The 21601-nt window shown below is 30.8% G+C and overlaps 1 protein-coding gene across 1 annotated transcript; it reads right to left on the reverse strand.

Annotated features, from left to right (window-relative positions):
• Positions 1–1553: 1553 nt before the first annotated feature.
• On the reverse strand, positions 1554–13807 carry LOC145594054 (lupeol synthase-like). Its single transcript, XM_081650400.1, has 18 exons — positions 13610–13807; positions 11651–11836; positions 10348–10437; positions 9975–10172; positions 9667–9751; positions 9403–9569; positions 9049–9237; positions 8824–8937; positions 8606–8725; positions 4323–4445; positions 3395–3493; positions 3207–3263; positions 3002–3048; positions 2657–2800; positions 2388–2565; positions 2177–2257; positions 1820–1903; positions 1554–1676 (listed from the first exon to the last, which is right to left on the reverse strand). Exons 1-18 carry the CDS (start codon positions 13805–13807, stop codon positions 1554–1556), a joined length of 2283 nt encoding a protein of 760 aa, XP_081506526.1.
• Positions 13808–21601: the final 7794 nt, after the last annotated feature.

The raw sequence follows: 21601 nt of genomic DNA on the forward strand, positions 1-21601 counted from the left end.
TGATTTCATGACGACGACATATGATTTCAAAATAACGAGTTACGTTACGTACATCTTGTATTTGATTTTTAGTTGACTGTTGACTAATTATAATACAATATGTGAATTAACTAGCAATGGTTTTAAATAAAGAATGGTTACTTTTTCCCTAAATAGGTATATTAAGATAATCACATAAATTATATGAATCATATATAGGGACAATACAATAACAAGATACGATCAAGTTTGTTGACCTAAATATACAGGGTATATATAAAACATGAAGTGTTTGTTTGATATAATTTTTGTACTTTCATTATTAACTAAAACAAATCATATTTTAAATACTAATGCTAAGGCCCTGTTTGATTCACCTTAATTTTGCTGAACTGAAATTATTTTTACTGAACTGAACTTAATTTTACTGAACTGAATTTATTTTTACTGAACTTAAATTATTTTTACTGATTTTCTATTATAATTTTTCTTTAAGAAAACTGAATTTTACTGAACTGAACTTATTTTTATTGAACTGAAATTATTTTTACTGAACTGAAATTAATTTTACTGAACTGAACTTATTTTTACTTAATATTATTTTTTTAAGGTGAAGAGAACAGGGCCTAATTTTGGGTTGGACTTTCAAAATCTTTTTGTCAGATATCAAGAGGCATATGGATATTTTAAAGAAACGCCACCACCTTCTTCTTTACTTATACTTTAGAGTCAAACTTTGTTGTTTTTGATTTGTTCTTTTCATAAATTGATGTTTGTTAAATATGGTTCTGGGCCGCACCCGTTACGGGAGAGCACAAGTCCACCACTTTACAAGACCAAGGAGGTTCCACCTCAAAACCATATGGCAATGAGGGGAGTAGCCCCTTTGCCTTAGCTTATATTGTGGTGGTAACTCTTGAATTCTTTCAATGTGGGATTTCATAACCACTACACTCCCCCTTTAGTGTTTAGTGTGGGACAAGAAGAATGCTCACATGTGGGTTGTTCATGGGCTCAACACTCCCCCTCACATGTGAGCTGTCCATAGTGTTTATGGCCCAGTATACTTTAGCAAGACCCCAATCGTGAACCTGACTCTGATACCATGTCAAGAATGTGAATCCTTAACTTGTATTTCTGTATCACACGATTTATATACAACCTAAAATAAAGTCGGGCTTAAACTTCGGCCCAAACGCTAATTACAACATAAAGGCTTAACAATATGTGACAAGAGCGTTGTTTACATGTATCGAAAAGTCACAACACATTGATACACATCATAATCACCTTGTGTTAACAATTATTAGATTATTACAAGTATATTATATAATAATAATAAAATAAAAACGATTACATGATACAATGATTAAAGATTAAAAGGAAAAACAAAAAAATAAAAGTAAAGGAGTTAACTAACTAACAATTTCACCACAATAAACAACATTGCCATTTTGTTAACTCTGATTAATCAAATTATGTTTCTTTAGCAATAGTAAAGAATGATACATAAAAGTATATCTTGAGGTATATATTGTTATTTATCTTGAACGTTTAATCACATGGTCTTGAGTTTAAAACCTAATTGATTTCCTTGCTTGTAGTTGACGATATTCTCCAAGAGCCCATATAGGAAAGATATTTCGATATGAAGAATATTGTAAGCTGCAAGTCCTCATGAATATTCCGGTGATTTCGTATAATTGAAATTAATATAGTTTAACATGACATGATCATGAAATTAATTTGAAATATACAGATAACGGAGTGTAATTTTAATATGAGAAATTAAAATGTATGCGAAGAGTAATGTATAATCTACATTTTTTTTCAAAATTACCTGTTGGGGAAAGTCTCCGTCATCCATCTGTGTGTTTATCAAAACTCTTATTCCTCGTTCTATGGGGGTGGGATCCACATCTCCCTATTGTATTGACAAAAATGATTAAAAAGAATGTTTAAATTTTATGGAAATAGATGGTGATTTTTTTTTGCTTTAGAAGATTGTGACATGTATGTTTAAAAGTCCAATAGTTAACCAATATAAGATTATACATGATAAACAAGGTGAATTCCATAATAGATTCGAGTGAGATTGAAACGAAGTATACGAGTGCAATACTACTAGTCGATTAGCACGAGTGTGGTTGGAGGATGTCATGGAAATTAGTAAAGTGTAAGAAAGAAAAATACTCACATATCCTGCCTTAATAAGGGACAATAACGCCCATGATGTTTGCACCAAATTTGACTTGTTCCCTTCTATATTCGTGTAAACCTGTTCCATAATCCCAAACACCTCCATTGCTTAATATAAAGATATTGTGAAGCTAAATTATACATAATAACTTCGATCTTTTACCAAATGGCTATTTTACAAAAGTATTTACTAAAACGGCTTATAGTACCTTGTTTGAGCTAGAGAGATAAGACTCTCCCCATCCACCATCAGGTAATTGCTTTGAGAGCAAGAAATGACAAGCCTTGTGCAATGCAAGGCTATTGTGGTAGTTCTTTCCACAAGCTACTAGTGCCTCAACACCAAACCATGTTCCATATGTATAACAAATTCCCCAACAACCATACCTGTATGGCCATTAATAAATATTTTTCGAAAATTTCATTTTGAACATGGTAAAATAAAAATCGAGGAATAAATGATCGAGAAATAACTTACCAAGAACCATCAGGATTTTGTGTCTCTTCGACATAGTTTATCGCTTTAGCAATGCTCTTTTCAATTTCTTTCATTCTATGTCCAGGGTATAACTTCTTGAAGAGTGTTAATCCTTGGATTGCTGAAGATGTGCACTCAACGTAACTAAAGTAATTTTAAGGAAGATTGTTAGTTTGTTTTTAATTTAATAATTAATAAAGTTTATATATTATATCTATTTTGCACACCCTATTTTAGTTTCAATATCATCCAATCATGAATTTACATGATTTTTGCAAATTAAAATAAGTGTTACTTCAAAAACATATTTATTAAGAAAAAAGATGGAATGTATGTAGAACTTACTCTATTTCAATAAGAACATCTTCAAAGAGCTCCGTAAAATTTAGTTGCTGAAGAAAAACAAATAAATGCTCTTGTAAGAAATAAATCTTCTAAAATTTACCTCAAAATATGATACTACCTCCGTTTCTTATAATTTTTTATTTTTTATTTTTTTTATTTATTTTTTTAATACACCGTAACTCGGTGTTATATGTGTTATCTATACCTCAAGCCAACGGAAAGCTCTCTTGGGCTCCCAAGCAGGAAATCCGCCACTTGGACTCTGGAAATTATATAATTTACAATGGTAAAAAAATATGATGTTAATATCAATATGAAAATATGTCGCGTATATATGTTTTTTCAATATTAATTATATCTTATAAGCTATAAAACAAATAAATAAGCATGTACCTGAAGGGAAAGAATGACATTAACAGCATCATACAAGCGTTCTACTTCAATCCTTTCACCCACAATGTCAGAGGGAAATCTTGAGAATAGAATTGCAGCCTATGAAATATCCCAACACATCACTTAGTGAATTATTAAAGACAATAAAGAGGACTACTAATATAAGGTCGTGTTTTGCTCACCTTATTCTACTCAAATAAGTTCATTTTAGGTCATTAATTAGGGTGTTATTTTCCTAAGGAAATTTTGACAATTACCACCTTCTGTTATGTCCATTTTAGCAATTACCACCTTGTATTTTTTTTTTTTTGAAAATTACCACCTTCTATTTTCAAAAACATCAAAAGTTACCACCTTCTTGCCCCCCAACTACCACGTGACGTCATTTTTGGCTCATTCTTTCCCCTTTCCTCCCTATTTCCCTCACATTTCTCATTCCTATTTGGATTTCCATCTCCCCTTTCACTTTTTTTCCCCCAAACCACCAATAAGTGTTCGTCAATTTTGATTTGGAGGAGTGAATTGAAGTGTTTTTGATTGTTTGGGGGAAAAGAAGTGAAAGGGGGGATGAGAATCGAGTTAGGAATGAGAAATGTGAGGGAAATAGGGAGAAAAGGGAAAGAATGAGCCCAAAATGACATCACGTGGTAGTTGAGGGGCAAGAAGGTGGTAACTTTTGGTGTTTTTGAAAATAGAAGGTGGTAATTTTCAAAAAAAAAAAATACAAGGTGGTAATTGCTAAAATGGACATAACAAAAGGTGGTAATTGTTAAATTTTCCTTTTCCTAATCACTTCCTAGCTAAAATACGTTACAACACACTTATGTTTATGTTCTGTATAAAAATTCGAGTTTTGACTATCAAAGAAAAGAAGTGAAAAACTAATTTTGGATGTTTATATAGAGATTAGATTATATATAACAAGTACCTTAAACGATTCAGCTGTACAATCAGAGACTTGCCAACCGTGATCTCGTGTTGAAAAAGTCCATGCACCTTTTGAGATATGTCTATGCATCTTTGCAAAATCTCCAGAAGGATTTTCTCTTACCTAATACAAACAGGCAAACCAGATTTGGTTAATTGATATTATACCATAAAAATCATGGTTAATAGTAGGGGTGAGCACAACCGGGTACCCGGTTGATTTTGACGGATCCGGTATTGGAACTGGTTGTACCGGGTCCTGGATACTTGGAACTGGTCTTGGAACCGGTTATACCGGGTCCTCAAATTTTGGACCCGGTATTGGAACCGGTGGGTACCAGTTCCAAATCCGGGTACCCGGTTTCTATTTTCCTTGTTTTACTTGCTATTTTTACTGATTTTGTTTTTTTTTTGTTTTTTTTTTTTTTGCAAGCTATTTTTATTGAAATTTTAACCTGCTTCCTATAACCTACCTGCTTCCTGTAATCTCTGAACTTAGAAAAAAAAAACATTGAAAAATGTTTACATAATTAAAAATGTCTTGATAATAAGTTCCACAAAGTCCATACAAACTTCATCAAAATGACAAGTTTACAAAATGACATAAAGTCCATAAAATCATAAAACATCCTACTTTATTACAAGGTAAAATCTCTTGATTCCAAGCATGAAGCACACTTCACAAATAACCTGTAAAAAAAAGCACATTTATTAAAATCATAAGAGTATATATATATATATATATATATATATATATATATATATATATATATATATATATATATATATATATATATATATATATATTAAATCACAACCAAAATTAGAAAAATAAAATATAAAAATTATACCATATCAATTATTTCCAATAATGTCATTAACTTGTGTGATACCACTATCACCCAATTCTGAAAAATAGTAAACATTTAAACAAGATAAGTAATAAACTTGGTAAGAGAAATAAAATATAAAAATAGATAAGTAGATGATAAATAGTAGTACTACCTTCTTCATACTTCTCGACATCCTCTAAAAACCGCTCAATATCCACACAAATATTAGATGCTCTAAGCCAATCTTGAGCACACACTAAAGCTTCCACCGTCTTTGGCCCCAAACTACTACGAAATTGATCAAGTACTCGGCCGGATGTACTAAATGCGGACTCACTAGAAACGGTAGAAACTTGAATAGCTAAAATGTCCTTAGCCATTGTTGCTAACACCTTGTATTTTTCACTTTTTTTCCTTCCACCATTGCAAAATATCAAACATATCCCCATCAACCCTTTTCTCCCTAACTTCTTCAAGATAGTTATCCAACTCACTTTTTTCAATAACCCCTCCTCCACCATCTTCCTCATCAAACTCATCATAAAACTTTTTCATTTGCTCATTATTTGGTCCTTTTTAGCTTTCTTGACCATCAACATTCATACTAGAATGATTAAAATCACGAGGATCATTTTTGAGAGAAGAGGCAACAATAGCATCATAATAGTTAAACAACTTTCTAAGAATGTCATACAAATCATCACACATAACATCCACCTTAACAAAGTCATGAGGAAAAAGCTTCTTAAAAGAGTACTTCACAAACCTAAGCTTATATCGAGGATCTAAAACAACCGCAACTAACATCATGACATTTGTCTTAGTAAGATCTCCATAGTACTTATCAAACTTGTCCCTCATTAGCTTACCCATAACACGAATATCTATATTTGAAGAGTTTTCAAATTCTAACAAAGAATTCAACACACCCAAAATCTCATGAAAATGCATGTTTAAAGTGACATACAAACTTCCCGACATCTTCTTTGTAGACTCATAAAATTGCTTTAAACACAAAGCCAAAACTATAGCATTTCCCCAATCCTCTTTTGTTGGAACTCCATCCTTAAGTTCCTTACTAAAATCCGGGTCATCTTCCTTGAATCTATTAAAAGCTTTTTCAAATTTCAAAGCGGTTTCAAGCATGAGATATGTAGAATTCCATCTAGTTGACACATCAAGACAAACCGAGCTTTTACAAGAAACTTTCACAAGCATAGCAGAGTGTGCAAACAATTTTGCTCTAGAAGGAGAGCTCCTCACATATCTAACAACACTACGAATATTTGCAATCGAGTTCTTTACCGAAGATAAACCATCTTTCACAATCAAATTCAACACATGACAAGCACATCTCATATGAAAAAATGAACCCTCCAAAACAAGTTTATCTTGAAAATTAGATTTCAAATAACCTATTGCCACATCATTTGAACTTGCATTATCAACTGTTAAAGACAACAATCGATCCTCAATTCCCCATTTAAGAATACATGCTTCAACAACTTTTCCAATCTCCTTACCTTTATGACTATCCATTAACTGAAAATTCAAAATCCTTTTTTGCAACTTCCAATTATCATCAATGAAGTGAATAGTCAAACAAAGATAGTTAAAATTTTGAATAGATGTCCAACAATCGGTTGTTAAAGATACTCTTGATTTCAAACATTTAAGTGTATTCTTCAACTTCTCACTTTCACAAACAAATAGATTTTTCACATCCCTTGCAACAGTGAACCGTGAAGGTATATGAAATTGAGGAACAGCAACATGACAAAAAAATTTAAATCCTTCACGCTCAACTATAGAAAATGGTTGCTCATCAACAATAACCATTTTTGCTAAAGCAAGTCTACATGCATCTTGATCAAACTCCCAATTAGACATTACAGTAGACTCAGATGGAGAAGCTTTAAACATAGAAATGAGTTTTTGCTTTTTGTCAATATTTATAGGGTACCTAGAACATGAGTTAAGATGCTTCTTTAATGATGAAGTTCCATTATTAGTGTTACCTGTTAAAATTTTCTCACAATATTTGCATCTTATCTTGATAATTTTTTTGGTTTTCGGATCTCTAATGTCCCAAAAATGGCTCCAATACTCAGACTTCCTCTTGTCGCCAATTGTGGTTGGTTCGCTTGTTGCATTCTCATTTCCACCGGCATCACTTTCATCATCCATAGGTTCATTCATTACTAATCTGAAATAAATTAAAAAAATAAATTGACATTAAATTGGGTGCAGTGGCTTCTTAAGTATACTTACTGCTTTAAGTATACTTAAAGCTTCTTAAGTATACTTACTGCTTTAAGTATACCCACTTGATCAAATACTACAATTAACGACTAAAGCTACTCATTTTAGCATAATATTGTAAGTTCATCAATTGGGTTCAATGAATAATCAACATCCCAGATAAAATTCATCAATTTGACCAATTGAATACTCCCAAATTATGTTAAAAACAAACAAATTTTACAAAATTCAGCAACAATAACACGAATTAAATAAACCCCACCTATAAATTTGAACTCAACACAATTGAAAGAAAATTACCCAAACATGCGAAGCAAATCCAAAAAAATAGCACAACTAATACAAATTTCATAAACATGAGAAACTAACTAAAATTATCATAAACATGCAAAACTAATACAAATTTCAGAAAATTTACGGTATATAAAATTATAAATAACTAAAATAAGTAAAAAATTTTAGTAAAATTATAAACAGAGCTTGAAAGGAGAAGAACCTTTAACAATATGAGCAACATTGCAACAACACAGTCACGGTGAGAGCTTCAATGGAGAATCCGAGTGGTGAAGCTTGAACGGAGCCGCCGTGCTGATGGAGTGGTGAAGCTTGAACGGAGCCGCCGTGAAGGGGTGAGATCTGAGAGCTTGAACGGAGCTGGCGGAGGCTGAGCACTGAGCACTGAGCAGTGAAGGGGACAAGGGGTGAGACCGTGAGAAATTGAGAATGTGATATCTGAAAGAGTGATGGAGGCTGTGAGATTTTAGGGTTAGTGTTGAGAAAAGATATATGAGTACATTAATATGTTGGGCTTACACAAATTTGGGCTGTAAAAAAAAAATCCAAGCATTCGAATTTTCGAAATAGCATATTTTGCACTAAAAAATCCAATTCCAAGACCGGGTACCCGGTATTGGAACTGGTATAACCGGGTACCCAGTGGGTACCGGGTCCAAAATTATAGGACCCGGAATTGGAACCGGATATAACCGGGTCCTATATTTTGGACCCAGAATTGGAACCGGTATAACCGGGTCCGGGTCCAAACCCACCGGGTCCTAACCAGTTCCAATTCCAACACCGGGTACCCACAGTTTTTGCTCACCCCTAGTTAATAGAATGAAACGCACACGCACACGCACACGTACACGCACGCGCACACACGCGTGCACAAATGAAGATCAAAGGTTACCTGAGAGTCTTTCAAAAACTTGTGTGCTTTCTTCAGTGTAGGTGCATATTCTTGTGTAAGACCACTTGCAAATATTGCTTGGATTGCAAAGGCTGCATCCCACATTTGACAACCAAAACTCTGTTTTTTTCCACATAATTTAACAAATTAGAAATCAATAATTACTGTTTATTTAACTAATTAAATTTAATCTAGTGTAAAAGAAAATATATAATTACCTGTACTTTCAACCCATCTTCTGCAACCCAATAGTAATCAGGGATTCGCGCTAGGTGTTTCTTGTATGCATCTGAAGTTGGATCTTCCACCCAACAAGCAAGCATACAAATGATCTGTATCACAAATTTGATTTCGTAAAGTAAGTTATTATGTTATTTATGTAACAAACTTTAATTGGCATTAATGTGTAGTAAATATAATGCAAAAATTGTATAATATAGAACCTTTTCTACACAACCAATGCAAAGATATCTACTATTTATGTCTTCATAGTGTATGTGCTCCATAGCTTTCTTTAACGATTTCTCTCTTAGCTTCGAGAAGAGTCTACTATTTAGTACTGGCTCGACGAAGTGGTGAAGGAATCCCCATACCATGTCTTGTACTAGAGGATGTGGGTAGTAAAGGTCCTCCTACAAAACATTGATAATTAATAAATTTTTTTAAAGGAGAAAGCTAGGAACATGACCAGATCTTAACCCTTACGGTAATTTTGGTATGTTCACTTTTATAGTTTCGTGATAGATGTAGTAATAATTGTACGCGTATTATTATTGCAAAATGTTGTACGTAGTTACCTTAGCACAAGTATTTCTAGCCTTGTTCCAATTAATTTCATTGTAAGGTTCATTATGAAGCTCTCTTCTTAGTGATTGAATGAGTGGAGTAATTGGACCAACAAATCTCTTCCCATAAAGATAAGACATTGGCATAAACACCAACCTAGAATAACACAACATTTTCCCTGCAATTTCAACCATAATTACCAAAAATTAACATTGAAAATTAGATTTGAGTATATTGAAATAGTAAAATACATTCACAAGAATAAGGATCGGAACCTGGATTCATAGGTGCAATCTCAGGAAGTAGCCATGACTCGGGGGGCATTGGGTTGCACCCTTCCCACTCGTACACTCCAAGCACCTATATGTAAAAGAAATAAGCTCGTTTTATAAAAATTGAGCCATTGAGACATTGTTCAGGGTGGTTAAGTTACATTCCCTTCCCAATTGTTTATTATTATATGCTTATTCACTATGACATTCTATTATTGCAAAATGACATTGATGCCCTTAATTGAGACAATATTATGACTTTATGAGACATTAACTGAGTAGTAACTACAAAGAGATTAATAATGACTAACCGTGAGCCAAAATTTTCCCCAAGATGGGACCTTAGTGGCACCACCATGGTCAAGGATCCATTGACGACCCCTCGCAATAGCGTTAGCTTCGCCATCATCAGGGCCTTCTCCGAGCAGCCTAAGGGCCACGTAGTTAATTGCTGAGCCAAACATTGTGCTAGGCCCTTCTACGTGAAATCCCCATCCTCCATCTTCATTCTGTTAAAATTTTCCACATTTTGTAATGTAAACATATATAAGACGTAAATTTCATCAAATGATCAGACAATTTGTACTTATTTATTAAAAATAAAAATCTAGGAACTTTTTATAATGGATATTTATAATGTGATGTAAAAATAATAAATGAGAGACATAGTAATTATATTGTTACCTGAGTATTGTACATGTAACGCTTCATTTCCTTTTGATGTTCAGGCGAAAAAATTGTATTGATTGCTCCTGTAAGGTGCAGGGCTATTATCTGAAAATTTTGAAATATTTCATTTTTGAGATATGGCGAATAAAGGACATTATCAATGTACTAGATAAATCGGTACCATATAATAAGTTAATTAAAGCCTTAGGGGTGACCTCAAGACTTGAGATCAAATCCACTACATTATACTCCCTAACCTCTACGACTCTTTCACTACACACACACACACACACACACACACACACACACACACAAAAAAAAAAAAAAAAAAAAAAAAAAAAAAAAAAAGAAAGAAAGAAAGAAAGAAAGAAATTTCAATGTCTTTGGTATGTGATGGCTAAAGTCTAAATCAAAATGTTCAAAGAAAATGCATGACTTTCCTCAACGTGTTCAACAAATTTAATCTTCCACTATATTATGTAACCTAGCTTAGGTGTTAGGTGTTATCATAACTTAATGTAATCTTCTTCCATTTTTAGCTGACAAATTACAATGCATAATTTCAATGTAAAATATACTTAATTAACTAGTAAAATACTTACACAGCCTTAATTCACGAAGTATGTGAAAATGCAAAAGTCAAAGCGTGTTATCTTTTCATTTTATTTTTTATTTTTTATTTGACCAAAAACGATTTATTTAGAAAACATCTAGGAATATGTCAATACATTTAATTGAATTGCTTTGATGATATGTCGAATAAACACAAATGAGCTCGAAATGTTTCGAGAAACATATCCCAAAATTAGGATATTGTTAAGTAGACTGGTTACAATTGAGATTGTTGTTATTTATTATCAATTTTAAAAAAAATTGATGATACATGATGGGTTTAAACATTCAATTTTACAAAGTTTGAAGTTTTGAACATACGTTTTCCGAATATTAAGTTTGAACATACTTTGTATTTACTTTATGTGCAAACAAAAGTGGGTCAGTTTAATTAGAGATAAATATACTACGAGTATAAAAAAAATGGGGGGAAGAAAGAAACAATATCATTCTTTTTTATGGACAACAATATCGTAACGGATTCCGTTAAGTGGAAGTGATTTTTAAAAAAAACTCTGATCTAAGTGGTAGTAACTAAAATAAAAAATTAAAAGGGTAGCAAATGTAAATTAGGGTCCTTTCCCTAATAGCAAATGTGAAATTTTCCTTTAGTAAATAGATTTGTGTCTAAAAAAACATTTAATAAATAGATAAATAAATAAATAATATAAATTAAATAAAAAAAAATAAAAAATAAAAAACATACAAGTGGAGGGAGGAAATAGGTTGGGCCGGCAGATTCAGCGGGCCAATGACCATCATGGACTTGAATACCAGAGAAGAAGTTGATGGATCTCCTCAGTGTTGTATCTATTGCTTCCTTTGTTATCTCCTCTTTTTCGTTCACTTTCACTCCTTGGATTACTGGTAAACTTGGGTTTTCTTTTTTCAACTGTTGAATCATTTCTTCCCCACAGTTAAAATATATATACAGTACACATATCTACGGTGCAATAAATAAAATTTTATAAATTGGTAATAATGAATATCATGGAAAAAAAAAATTACGAAGTATATTTTCTCTTTTGAGATTCTTTATGAGACAAAAAAAGTCAAAATTGGATACACAAAAGAGATATGACAAAAGAGATCTGAAGGAGTACCAAGTACGAAGCTTATATGTTGTTGTTAGGATGATATCGTATGGCATTTGTTATCCTATCACATTTCCTTTCTTTATAATTTAGGAGGCTCGTTAAACTTGCGTTGACAAGCATGAAAGTCAAAGTGTTACAACTAAAAGTGAAGTAGAAAGTATAACAATAGCATTATGGGCTAAGTCGTGACTTTGCATAAAGAGATGAAAATTGATTGTGGACCCAGATCTGTTTTTGTAGGATATGGATGTTCATATTTTGGACCCAATAGATCCGAGTTTGTTTCTGATAGATTGGACTTAGATCTTGTTTTTGAAATTTAGATCCGCTCCAGATCCGACTTGTGAATCAACTAGGTTTATTTTTTATTTTTTATTTTTTATTTATTTTATTTTTATTTTTTTGGAGGGAGATTAGCTAGTTACTATTTACCTAATCTAATAAATAAGTAATAAAAAAAATGTGTTTCTTGTAATGTTCATATTTACCTAAGCTAATTTGTTTATTTAAAATATTTTATTTGCAATTCTATTGCTTTAATATTTATTTTTAAAAATTGATGAAGGTTCCAAATTTGATTTAACTTTGTTTTTACACTAATTTATACAAAAATATCAAATGAAATATCATTAGATATATATTAATGTGTGCAGCCTAAAAGTGAAATTTAAAAATTTCTAATTAAGATTAAATAAATTCAACAATAAGTATATGCAAACAAAATTTTTTTGACCTAAACTTGTCTGGTATGATTTAATCATTTATGTTCAAAGCTTATACTTCAAATCTCCAGTTTACTTTTACTAACAACATTTTCTACTTCACGTATGTCAATGCATAACTTATTAATTGTTTATATTATTAATTATGCATTTGTAAAAATGATAAAAATTAATATAGTAATCATTGAAACGAATATAACAAGATCTATATGTATATGTGTATATGTATGTATGTATATGTATATGTATTTATATATACATGTATATTTATATATACATGTATATATGTATATACATGTATACATATTTCATTAAGCACAAATCAAAAAATTCAATTTTAATTGAGTATGTAAATAGTAATAAACACTATTGAAAGTTTGAGAGTAATACTAGTAAAAAAGTTGAACCGGATATAATTTTATACACTGTTTAGCTATGCTTATTTAAATAGATACAGAGATTTGCTTATCTAAAAAATGGTCTGATCATAGCAAATCATGTTGTTTATATTTATTTATCGCTAAATATCTTTTAACTCTACATTAATTCATATTGAAAAGTACTTATTAATATGAATTTAATGACATCATTTGATAGGTTTTTACCTTAATGAATTATTGGAAAGGCAAATATATAATTCAGCTTACAAAATTTATATCAAATCGTGTGAACTGTGAATTGTGAATTGAACAAACCCTTAGTAGGTCATTTGTCATATTAAAGTGCATGCAAGAAATTTATAGGTGATAATTTGAAATTATAGAACGTAGTATTTATATGCACAATAACAACAAAGGTAATGTTTTTCTTTCAAGGAAAAGAAAAAAAAAAAGGTAATGTTTTAACCTGCATTCTCATCAAGAGATCAGCACTTTGCCTATTCTTGAATCGATTCTTCTTAAATTCCTCCCTAGCCTTCTCGACCTCAGCTCGTTCCTCCGGTGTTCCGGCCTCGGGATCGAACTCCCAATGTTGTCGACCAATGTGATCGTTTAAGCTCACTAGCCATGGATCATTTCCTTCTGATATTTTTAACTTCCACATTGTATTAATTTACTTATATAAATTAATTACAATGTTTATTATTTAGGAGGGAAGGCTAGAAATTTTCTTAACTTCTTAGAGAGTGTAAGAGAAGCAAGAAATTGGTGTCTTTGCATGAACCTTCTCTATCCTTTTTATAGTGCAACATTCAAAGTTTGGAGTAACAATTATTACCTTAGCTAATTATAATAATGCATGCATGATCTTTTTTTTTTCCTCTAATGATACTGAAAAATAATCATAAGAATAATAAAATTAGTAGTTAATTGCTAATTAGTTTATCATAGCACTAACCTTATATTACGCAAAAATCATTGCAAAAATCTTCAAAATCAATAGAATGTTATAATGTATAGTTGTATCTATCGTACGTTTGACCCGTCTAATCGCTCGTTACATAGAACAATATTTAAAAAATATCCAAAACATGAATCACGAGAAGCTCGTCCAAGATTCATGTTTTATTTAGTTACATACACGTTCTAATAATTAGTATGTACGTCTGTATAATTATGATTAATTTAATATATAATTATTAATAAAGGAAATAAGAAAATTTAAATTCTCTTGCAATAGAAAGTTAAAATAGGCTCTTAACCCATTATGTTGCCTTCCACGAAACATAAAAGTTTCTTGATACACAATTTATTGACTTGAACCTGAAATGACTAGGATTACAAATAAATTGATGGACAGATCCCAACCTAAAGTTGTTTTCATATACATATACATATACATATACACATAAATATGTTGATATACACACACACACATATATATATATATATATATATATACTACTTCCGGTCCAAATTAATCGTAACTTTGGGGTATTATTTGTGAGATATAAAATATTCCAAAGTTGCAAATAATTTGGACCGGAGGTAGTATATATTTGTTTTTCAGGGAACATATTTCACTATATAGGATGTTTTTATAGTGGTCATTTAAAATATGAATACCATATTTTAGGTCAAATCAAATATCATCTAATATTTGTTTCAATTAAAAAAAAAAATCATCTAATATTAGACATGTTTTTTTCATCTTATTTTTGTTGAATTAAAATTATCTTTACTGATAACTAAAATTTTATTTTTTTGAAATAAATTATTTGACTGAATATATAGAATATAATTAAACTGGATTGAAATTAATTAACTTATAAAACTTTTATTTTATTCTATTATATTTGCTCATTACATTTCTTATTTTTACTAATTTAAAATTATTTTTACAAACTGAACTTCTTTTTACATAATTAAAATTAATTTTATTAGAAAGAAATTATTTTAATGAATTTTTTTTTTAACGTGAAAATAACAAGCTAATCAGTTCAAGAGTAGAATTTTTCTCCCTCCTCATAATAAGGTTATCTTGGTCATTTTCTCAAGAGTATCAAAGTTGTTATGACAGCAATGATTAGCTCAGATTTTTTGTATTCCCTTCATTACATAGTATTCGCAACAAAGGAATATTTCATATTTCACAAATAATACCCCTTATTGCGAGTAATATGTAAAGGAGGGAGTACGCTTATTTTTGTTTTCACCTCATCATTATTTCAATCTCTCTTTCATTTCAGATATGAATATTTCTGCGATTTTTCCTACCTGAAATTCTCCAGCCACTATTTCTCTCTTCGTTATTGATTGCAAATTAGAGTGGATCTTTGACTTTTTTTTTGGTAGAATTGGTATAAACCACCTTTTTTGTCCGACTTTTTTGAAAAAACCACCTTTTAAGTTTTTTTTTTAACTAAACCACCTTTTAAATACCTAAATTTTTTATTGCACCACCCCTATTTCAAATCTAACATATTGCATCTCAACCATCCATTCCAAATCATCAACCATAGCAAATCTTTCCTTTCCATCTCAACCATCCACTTCAATTACCTCAATTTAGGTTTTGAGAATAAACAAATACTACAATTTAATTTTTGTAGCAAAATTAGGTTTGGTTTTTTAGAGCTTAACTTAATTTAGTCATGCATATATATAAAGGGGAGGGTCAAATGTTTTTGGAGGTGAAAAAAATACATGATTTAGGAGCGAAAGTCATAAGTTGTGGGCCCCTTTGACATCTTAGTTAATTTTTTCGTCATAATTTGAAATAGGGGTGGTGCAATTAAAAATTTAGGTACTTAAAAGGTGGTTTAATTTAAAAAAAAAAAAAAAAAAAAAAAAAAAAAAAAAAAAAGGTGGTTTTGTCAAAAAAGCTGGACATAAAAGGTGGTTTTTACCAATTTTACCTTTTTTTTTTTAATCATATACTAAATGTATGTATATATATATATGTGATCTCGGTATGAACATAATTGATCTTGACATGAATATACAAAGTTGATATGATATAAATATGAAAATTAAAGAAACGATTTAGTAGAAGAACGTTCATGGACATTGTACCGGTATAAATGGATATGCTTGGGCTTTTGCATGCCTAAAAAGTCATTCAAATAAGGTAGACGGTAGAAATAAAATTGAGAATTAAGAATTTTATTCATGGTTAATCAATATTTTTGTTTGAACATATTATACATGTCATAATAATGAAAATAGTTTATACGCATTAAAATACTCTTTATATGAGAATTTTTAATTATGTAGATAAATAAAGATTTTGAATTTGAACTTGTACTCCATAATTCAATAATGATGAATTTCCTAGTTTTACTCGATATTCTAAAGGTACATACGGGGTATAAGTATTTTGATTTGTATTCTAAAAAAAAAAAAAAAGTAATCTGATCTTTGTATGGTTGAACATTCAGCCTTATACATGTAGGGAATTGAGATTGTTGAGCCTATGAGAAACTTATCTTTGATAAACTTAACTAATTTTTAATGAACTTAACTTCTTTTCGTTTTGAGGAACTTAATTTATTTTTATTTACAATTCAAAAAAATAAAAAAAGAAAAATTAAGTCATCAACTTTTTTAAGAAAAAGTTTAATTCATCAACTAATTATTTTATTATTTCAATAAGGTGAGCAAAAGGGGCTTGGAATTTTGATTAACAATATAACAATTTTATTGTGAGGGAAACTAACAATGATTAAGCTGCTATTATATTATATATCCAATATCAATGATCCTTATTATTTTCTAATGAGTTTGATTATTGAAGAAACAACCATGCATCCATATGAATGGTTGACCATCCTTACGCAAATACTACCCCGTTTCTTTTTAGTTGACACGTTTTGACTTTAGCACTATTCATCCACCTCCCTTTGACCGTATTTTGTGCTCTATACGTGATAAAAAATATAGTCATGTGGGATCTTGTTAGATTCGTCACGTTATATACTTTCAAAGTATCAACTTTTCATAATTTTTGCTCATCGATAATTAAAGATATTAATGATTGAATAAGTGCATTGGCAAACGTGACTAAAGAAACGTATCAACTAAAAAGAAACGGAGGAAGTATCATTCAAAAAATCTTTAAATTCAATATACTTTTATACTTGTATAGTTGTATACTTGTATATCATGTACGTTTGCCCCGTCTCATAGCTCATTAGTCATTGCACAGTAATAAAATACAAGTATATATTAAGTCCAAAATTAATAAATTAGTATCACGAGAAACTCGCCAAAAGATTATTCTTTGATTGATTATACGTTCTAACAATTACTCTAAACCCATTACCTGCGTTGACTTGCTCCATTACATAACATAAAAGTTTTTCCATGTACAACTATTTATTGATTTGAACCCGTAATATCCTGACCAACATATATATTGCTAGACTTAAAGCCATTTTGACATGTTATTCGGAATAGGCATGAATCTAGCACCTGACCTAGACCATGTTGGATCCCATGCATTTTTCACTGTTTTAGGGTCTAGGTTTGGAATTCTGAGAAATAGTAGATCTAGGACGGATACGGGTTCAAGAGTTTGAAATCGGGTCTCCGGCCCAATTTAATTTTATGAGACACATTCATAGGTATATAGTATATTACAATGAGTTTGTATTATAATGAAAAATCAATGGGAAAAAAATGATAAAACTTGAATTTTATTATTTCATTTTTTTAAATGGTTGATTTTTTTTTTTTTTTTTTTTTGACATGAAGAAGAATATTATCATAAATAAATAGTCATACGGCATCTACAACAATAATAAAGATTTGTAAACCACAGATCTAGTAAAAATAACATAACTTTTACAATCAAAATCATAACTAATTTGCATATCGGGCATAGTTCACACTCCACCGCTTCAAACTTAGTGCGAGCAGTGATTGAATTTTTAGTACATTGTTTTGCTTTTTGAAATGTTGAATTTTTTTTTTTTTTTTGAGTAGCAAAAATATTTCATTAATTAAAAGTCATACGACATTTACAATAGAGATTCGATGTTAACAAATACATAAGATATTGAATCAAATAGAATTTCCCTTCATAAAAACTACGATCGTCGAATAGATCTTGCACTGCGGAGCATCTCCCGCTTATATCGCTGAAAATTACAGCCTTGTTGGAGAGACAATCTAACAATCCTTTGTAGCCGTGAGGATGTTTTCCTTCTGATTCATCTGTCCGTATTCGAAAACTTAATAACTTTTTCACCAACGAAATAATTTCACGACAATCCATTAGATCTACTACCATGGATTTAAACCTAAGAAATTTCTCCCTCGAAAAGAGGAGATAAACCTTGTCTTTCAAAGGAGGTCGAAAAACCCTTGTCTTTCGAAGGAGATCGGAAACCCTTTCTTTCGAGGGAGAAAAATTCCTCCCAAAAGGAGGAAGCATTATTATAAACCTAAAAAAAACAATTAAAAAACAAGGATTGGGGCTTTCCACCGATTAAAATCGATGGAAGCCCCTTCAAAATTCAACAATGGAGACTAGGGTTTTGGAGAGAGAAAGGAGGAGAGAGAGAGGGTCTTTTTTTGAATTTTATTACTTTACATTATGCTTATTTGGGTGATTGTTTTAAACTTTAAGTAATAAGGTTTAATATTTCTTTTTTGAATAAAAAGTATTTAAGGTTAATGAAAACTTAAATCTTGGAGCATCTGTAATGAATGGATGGTAAACGATGGTCGACATAAGCAAATTGTCAGATCATATTAACAAATTAATCATGTATAAAATATGAACAAAAATTAAATGATTGACAAATTTTTTTTTTGTAAATTATTCTGTACTCTGTAGTAATTAGTTTAAGACTCGCAGCTTTCTTCCTCCCCATCACCGATTCTTTCTTACACTTCATATCTGAATGCTTATGCTGTTTTGCCTACTTATTAGAGTTCTCGCGCAACTTTCTCTCCCCTCAATATTTTTTGTTGTTGCTCCACTTGGTTCACCCTTTGGGCTAATCTGGATTTGGGATCAGTTCTGAGTGGTTAGGTTCCAGTCTCCTCAAATATTGATTGCATATCAAAGTTGATCTTTGATTTATTTTGATTTACTTTTCATTTCTTCTTTTTTTTTAATAAAGGATTTTTTGACTTTTACCACCAAAAAAAATCAAAAAAATGTTTTTACCACCAAAACTTCTAAAACTTTTATTTTACCACCAAATAAAAAATTAAAAGTTGTTTTTTACCACCTGTCGTCAAAAACCTAACGGAATTTTTTAAATTCTTCGATTTTCGTGTCAAACACATGCACTTTAGGGGTTTTGGGGGGCACTTTGGTCCTTTGGGACCAATTTGAGGTCAGAATTGACAAAAAATGATTGGAAATGTCTCGTTTTGCGTGTTTAAAAAACCTCGATTTGCGTGAACACGCAAAATGAGGCATTTTCGATCATTTTTTGTCAATTTTGACCTCAAATTGGACCCATAGGACCAAAGTGCCCCCCTAAACCCATGAAAAACATATTTTGCGCACAAAATTCGAAGGAAATTTTTTTAAGCCGTTAGATTTAACGGTTTTCTTGCCGTTTGGTGGTAAAAAACAATTTTTAGAAATTTTTTTGGTGGTAAAATAAAAGTTTTAGAAGTTTTGGTGGTAAAAAACAATTTTTTTGATTTTTTTTTGTGGTAAAAGTCAAAATTTCCTTTAATAAATGTATATACATGATTTTTTTCTAAAGCAATATATACATGATTTTGATATGAACATAGTACTCCCTCCGTTTTTAAATACTTGAAGCACTTTCCTTTTCCGGCCGTTTTTAAATACTTGCTCCATTTCCTTTTTTGAAAAACCTTTACAATATTTAATTCATTTCTCACACTTAGTATACCCAACATAATACTCTCTCTTCTCCCATCCTTCCACTACTGTTGTTTTTTACAATTTTTTATTTTCTCAACTACCCCACTACCTTCATATTTTATTACTTTATCCAATTTTTCCTAAAACTCCGCGCATTATGAAGAAATGGAGCAAGTATTTAAAAACGGAGGGAGTACATGATTATACAAACTTAAAAGAAAAATGAACATTAAATGATACTACGTATAATGATATAGAAGAAATGTTAATGAACATGGTACCAATTATGAATGAACAAGCTGGCCAGACGGAGTATTAAAAATTTAAAATAGATTACACTAACTACATGGATGATGTGTGTCATTTCCTAGGGTTTTTCTTTTGTAGCTATGAATTAAATATGTTATGTTATTTGATCTCAACAATAAAATATGTAACAATGTCAATAGTCAAGGATCTTACGTTTTATTTATTATGATTTGTAGGAAGGATATGATTTGCAAATATATTACTCGTAGTTGCATTACTCTTTTTAAGGATGAATAATAATTAATAATTATATATCTTAATTTATTTTAATATTATCGAGTTGATGAGAAATCAATAGTTAGTTGGCCACAAAGAAAATACAATCTCTATATTATTTTCAAATTTTAATAATCAAAAATACTGTGGGTTAAGAGGTGGATGTCAACTAGTTTAATTGATCTGGTTATAATTTTTCTCATCACTATTTGGGGAGGACTCTAACAAAGCCAACGATTGAGCGGCACTTTTCTGAGTCACAACACCGATCCAAAGACTAGAGCTAACATGAGTCGCCTCATGCCTTCTCGATCTTGGGGGGGGTGTGGGATAGCTCCCGCTGAGCTATCTTCCATTCTCAGCTCGTCCAAAGGATAGCGCACACATATCAATATGGCACCGCTGAGCCCGAATCTGTGACCCGAAAAGCTCCTACTCTGCCGTGTTCAACACCTATAAATAGTATCTCAAGTACATCGAAAAGGGGGTTAAACAATTTGTACAACTTTTACATTCCTACTTTTACTCACTAGAAAAAACTTACAAACTCTTACTTGATCATTGGAGGGAGGTTCCTGAAGCCATCCCCAAGGGCAGTGTTGTGTGCAACTGTTAGGGTTGTACACAGTTTGGTCCGGACCGTAACCAAATCGGACCAAACTGTATTTTAGCGGTTTGATTTGGTTTACGGTTTATAAAATTACGGTTTGGTTTCGATTGTTTTGTAAATATGGTTTATGGTTTGGTTTGGTTTTGCAAAAATCATAAACTAAACCAAACCGTAAACAAATAAACTGTATTTTAATATTTATATACTTTTTAAATTAAAATAATTCAATTATTACATATAAAAAAAATTAAAAATAAATAAAAAAACATGAAAAATAGATAAAAACTATATGCTTAATACTACTCTATTATTAATGATTATAATAATATAGTACTTCATATGAATATTTATTTTTTGACAAATGTATTATGAATTTATCATAGTACTATCTTTATTACGTGTTAGTACTTGATTAGTGGATTGTTATTTTTATTGTAACTTTGTAGTACAATTTAATCGGTTTGGCT

The sequence above is a fragment of the Chenopodium album genome, chromosome 19, assembly GCF_948465745.1.
Source record: "Chenopodium album chromosome 19, dcCheAlbu1.1, whole genome shotgun sequence".
NCBI lineage: Eukaryota > Viridiplantae > Streptophyta > Magnoliopsida > Caryophyllales > Amaranthaceae > Chenopodium > Chenopodium album.